The sequence below is a fragment of the Trichechus manatus genome, unplaced genomic scaffold (genome assembly GCF_000243295.1).
Source record: "Trichechus manatus latirostris isolate Lorelei unplaced genomic scaffold, TriManLat1.0 scaffold00163, whole genome shotgun sequence".
Lineage (NCBI taxonomy): Eukaryota > Metazoa > Chordata > Mammalia > Sirenia > Trichechidae > Trichechus > Trichechus manatus.
This window is the reverse complement of record NW_004444099.1, coordinates 1,016,444-1,021,472: the sequence shown is the minus strand read 5'-3', so window position 1 is coordinate 1,021,472 and position 5,029 is coordinate 1,016,444. Positions and strand designations below refer to the sequence as shown.

The window sequence follows — 5,029 nt, the reverse complement described above, 5'->3', positions numbered from 1 at the left end:
GGAAGAAATCAAAAGAAGCAGAAAAAAAGCAACACTAGCAGCCAACAAATGGCACTCAGAGAGCCAGCTAGTGTGGGCTGGTGTTTTTTGGACAAGAGACTGTGTCCGCAGAAAGCAGAGGGGGCCGAGTGTGGGTGAAGAAGTGTAGGGGGTGGGAAAGCGTATATCACAAATTACCGGAGCTCTGCAGCCCCTCAGGAAGAAGCAAAGATGGCGCATGGAGCCAGATATTTGAGCAAAAGGAGGGTGAGGTGGTGAGAGGTAAGGAAGAAATCAAAAGAAGTGGAAAAAAGCAACCCCAGCCGCCAACAAATGGCACTCAGAGAGCCGGCCCGTTCGGGTGTGTGGAATCCAAGCAGCTGGTGTTTTCCAGACAAGAGATTGTGGCTGCGGGAAGCAGAGGAGGCTGAGTGGGGGTGAAGAAGGGTAGGGGGTGGGAAAGCGTATATCACAAATTACTGGTTGTTTTGTCTCCTGCTGGACGCTCGGTGAGGCTGCTTTCTCGTAACCCCTGTTTGCTGGTCTCCAATAGGAGTCCAAGATGGCGGATCTGCGCTGCGTTAGCTGGTAGGGGACCTCTGCATGAATTTCTCCTCGCTTTCCGTTCTCTGTCAGTTTTCTCACTCCATTTGGTGCTTGGCTGAGTTCTTTATCTCTTCATTTGATGTTGTAGGGTTTGAGGATTGTTGTATTCTCTGTTCGGCTTAGTTTTTCCGATCTTTGCTGTGGAGGGACGGCGTGGTGCTTCTGCCTGGAGCGCCATTTTGCCCTGCATGTCCCTGCTCAACAATTTTTACTGGTAAGGTTTTACAATCAAATAATTGGAGACCACATTGGCAGACTATGAGTCCTTGAGGCAAGGTCAGTCTCACTCTTCTTTCTGTTCCTCCTACCCAGGGGTTAGCTGGCATCTGGGCCCTAATGTATGCTCAGTACATATCTGCCCACTTCTGGAAACATCTACTGATAGATAATCATAGCTAACATCTGTCAGCACTTGCCATGTGCCAGGAACTCTCACACTCAATCTTCACCACAATCCTGTGAAGTAACCTGTTTCTATTGAGTCAGTTCCGACCTATAGCGTCCCTATAGGACAGAGTAGAACTGTCCCATAGGGTTTCCAAGGAGAAGCTTGGTGGATTCGAACGGCCGACCTTTTAATTAGCAGCCAAATGCTTAACCACTGCGCCACCAGGTCCCCTCCTGTGAGGTAAGTACTGTGATTATCCCCACTTTGCAGATGAGGACACTGAGGTGCTGAGGCCGTTGGCCATAACCACAACCCTGCTTGTCTGACTGCACACATGCGTTCAGACTGTGGCTGGCAGAAGCTCCTCAGGGAACAGCTTCTGAAGGGGGTGGGTGGGGTGGGATTCGTAGATATCAGGAAGGAGGTAGAGGCTGATTGTTTACTCCTTCCCACCTTTACCCAGGTGGTTCTTTCTTCCAGGAATGCCCTTTCCTATTTGCCTCAGGGACAAACTCCTACCTACCCTCTAGCGCCAGCTCAAAGGCTGCCTCCCATGGCTGCACCTGCTTTGTCTTCCCCACTGGACTTTTAGAGCTCCTTGAGGGCAGGGTGGGTCGTACTCCAGGGAGCCAGCTCAGCAAACATGCAGGTGGGCTGAGCCTGGGTCCACCTTTCCTCCCACGGTTTTTCTTCTGTGGGCAAGGTCCTGCCTCTTTTCTCTCCTTCTCTCTCTCCTCTTTCCTTTCCTTCCTTCCAATTAGTCTCTCTCTTCCCGATCCTCTTTCATCCTCCCTCCCTTCTAGCTACCCTCCCTCCTCCCCGCGCCCGGCCCGCCGACTGCAGTTCCCGCATAAGCCTGCAGAGGGCGCCTCTGAGCCGCCCGCCTGCCCGCGCCCCGCCCGAGCCAAGCTTCCTGTGAGGTCAGGTGGGAGGAAGCGGCCTCCGAGCAGCAGCGAGTGGACGCAGCCGAGGCCCGAGGCGAGCCCGCAGGTGCGTGTCTGGGGCTAGGGGAGAGAGGTGGGGACACATCCCTCCTCCACCCCAGGCCTGGACTTGGAGCCGGTCTGAGGCTCCCGGAGGCTGGAGCTGAGCGGCCTGGCAGCGCCCCCTCCTCGGAGCCCAGCCCCCCGGTGCCCGCGCGGACCCTCGCCCCTCCTGCCCCGGCAGCACAGGGGCTGGGGGGGTTCCCGTCCCTGGCAATGGGCGGGGCCCCACCGCGTAGTGTCAGGTGCCCCGAGGGGGCGGGCTGCGCCTTTAGCCCACCTCGCGGGGGCGGGATGACGAAGCACAAAGAGACTTTGGAGGACCACGACCCTCCTGGCCTTCTTCAAGGTCAGGACCCTTCAAAAACGGGACCTCTCAGCCCCAAGCCCCAGGCCAGGGGCAAGAGATCAGGGACTCTTAACCCCATTGGGGGAGTGTGCCACCGGTGCTTTTGAGAATTAAGATGAAAACTGGCTAATCTGAGAAAAATGGCCTTGACACAGACTTGAAAGAGGCAGGGACACCTCCCCCCCGCCCCAGCCGCCAAGCCGGTCGACATCTTTAACTAAGGGCCTTGGCCTTAGGACAGGTCTGGGAGGCCAGGGGTCTGCGGAGTGGAGCCATCCCGGAAGCCACAGCAGCACACCATCCCCTCTCCTGGGAAGACTGGGCCCTGCCCTATGTTAGCAAGGACAGACTGGGTTACCTGAGAGATGAGGGACAGGTGAGGGGCATGCCCTCCTTATGAAAGGTCTGCCCCTGATAGCCAGCAGTGGTGAGCGAGTGGCTAACAGTGTGGTCGGCTGCCAAGCGGTGGATCTGAAGTCACTCTGAAGTGGGGCCTACATGTCCTCGGGATGCCTGGGGCCGGGGGCGCGGGGAAAGCCCCAGGTCCTAGGCTCTTACTCCCTGAGGGAAAAGCACACTGAACCCATTTTTTAACAGAAGAGAAATTGAGGTGTGGGTATTGTGGGGTTGAGGATTCTGGTGCCTTGGACTTCTGTTTAGTACCCATAGAAAGCCCAGAGCTGGCGTTCCTGGCTTCACATTTTTTCCGTGCTGCCTATACAGGCTTGATCCTGGGCAAGCTCCTTAAACCTCTGTGCCTCACTCCCTCACCTGTACAGCGGAAGTGCTAGTACCCACCGCAGAGGAGTGTCGTGAGGCTTAAATGAGATCAGCCTCCATGGACCTTCAGCAGTGCCCAGGCCACAGCAAGGGTTCAAGTCCAAGTTGTTGATGGTGGTGGTTAATAATAAAACTTCCTTCTCCCAGAATCCTTTGGATAGTTTTCCCAGTGGACTCAGTGTAGAGTCCACTGAAAAAGATTTGAAATATTTTTGTCTAGTAAAGAACTTTCATTTACTTATTTCCCTGCTTTTTATTAATCAGACCCAGCACCTGCTCAGAGTGGGTACCCTGTGTGAGCACCGTGTGAGCACCGTGGATTGCAGTTTGCCCCACTAACAGCAAACACATCTCTTTATCTCTGGGAAATTGCTTCCTTCAGGCTTTCTGAGGTCTGGGGGAAAATCATTCTTGGACCCTCATGATCCTAGTCACAGATCACTGCAAGTTAAGGGCTGTAGTGGGTGGGCATCTGGGCTACTTGGCTTCTGCTGGCCCTCCACCCTGGCCGTCATTGCAGATATAGCCCAGTGGGGACCGGAGTCCATCAGAGGATGGTACGGATCTTGGCCAATGGGGAAATTGTGCAGGACGACGACCCCCGCGTGAGGACTACCACGTCGCCGCGTAGTAGCACACCTCGCCAGGTAGGGGGACAGCTGCTTTCTCCTGTCCTCCGTGCTGGTTTCTCAGCTCCCAGAAGTCTCTCCTGCTGCTGTTAACCTTCTCTAGCTTGAAGCCCTCTTTGCACTGAGCCAAGCTGGGAAGCATAAAGCGCCAAGACTTGGGGCAAACTCAGTGGATTTATTGCCCAGCCCTTGCCTCCCCAGTTCTCCCTCCTCTAGGCAGTCTCCCCAGGCTTCAAAGCCAAGAGCTCTCTCTCCTTTAACCTGGGTGGCAAACCCCACTGGAGCCACACACTTCTCTGTGAGTCCTTTGGGTGAGAGAAGCTGGAGAGTAAGTAGAGGAGATGAGCCCATGACCACAAATGATTACTTTAAAAGAGGGAGCGATGAGTATTAAAAATGCTTTCATGAGGCCTGTGCCCTGTAATCTAACCCACCTTGACCCCTTCCTTTCTTCCCTGTCCTGGGCACAACACGGAGAATATGGGCTAGCGTTTTTTGCGTTCTGAGGGCTTGTGGCTCATTGTTGGGGATCCTATGTCTGGATCCAGGGATTGCTGAGAAGGGAGGAAGTGACCCTGGGTGGCTCTAGGGGACCACCTACCCTTCCCAGCACAGCCTCCCTCTCCTGGGAGGGTAGGGCCCAACCCAGCGGGGTTCCCTCCTGGCTGGCGCCTGAACTCTGGTGAAGCTTTCTCTGGATTCATTCATCTTTCTCTGTTTCCACCTTCCAGAGCTTTCTCAACAGGGCCCATGGTGCTCCCCTGGGGGGTCCTGGCCCCCGCCAGCAGCAGGCGGGAGCCAGGCTGGGTGCTGCTCAGTCCCCCTTCAATGACCTCAACCGGCAGCTGGTGAACATGGGCTTCCCCCAGTGGCATCTGGGCAACCACGCCGTGGAGCCGGTGACCTCCATCCTGCTCCTCTTCCTGCTCATGATGCTGGGTGTTCGTGGCCTCTTGCTGGTGGGCCTCGTCTACCTGGTGTCCCACCTGAGTCAGCGGTGACCTCCAGGGGGCTGGTGGGGGTGTGTGTGAGAGCAGGCGCATAGGGGATCTAGTGGTTCCTTGCAGGTGTGGGCAGAGGAGGGGCCGCAGGTGTGTGTTTTCACTTTGTGTTACGCATGAAGCAGAGGGAGACTCTAAGCCAGCATTCTCCAAATATCAGGTGATACTCTGGGCCCCTGGAGATTTTTTAGGTGGCCTGCATTAAGTGGCACAAAATCAGAGCAAGATAGGGATTTCCTTTCCAATTTTCTTTAATCCTTTTATGCCAAGAAGAAAGTCCCAGTTGGTGCCAACATGTTCTGACGCATCTGGAA

At 55.3% G+C, this 5,029-nt stretch overlaps 1 protein-coding gene across 1 annotated transcript; it reads left to right on the top strand.

The window, feature by feature from the left end:
- Nucleotides 1–3,549: 3,549 nt before the first annotated feature.
- Nucleotides 3,550–4,715, top strand: FAM241B (family with sequence similarity 241 member B). The gene is made up of 2 exons (XM_004386377.2): nt 3,550–3,732; nt 4,446–4,715. The coding sequence occupies exons 1-2, from the start codon at nt 3,640–3,642 to the stop codon at nt 4,713–4,715; spliced, it is 363 nt and encodes a 120-aa protein (XP_004386434.1). The 5' UTR covers nt 3,550–3,639.
- Nucleotides 4,716–5,029: the final 314 nt, after the last annotated feature.

Excerpts from the sequence above, each read along its gene's own strand:
- FAM241B (XM_004386377.2), top strand. The coding sequence starts at position 3,640 with ATGGTACGGATCTTGGCCAATGGGGAAATTGTGCAGGACGACGACCCC. Across the intron at positions 3,733-4,445 it reads GTAGTAGCACACCTCGCCAG|AGCTTTCTCAACAGGGCCCA; the intron begins GTAGGGGGACAG and ends TCCACCTTCCAG.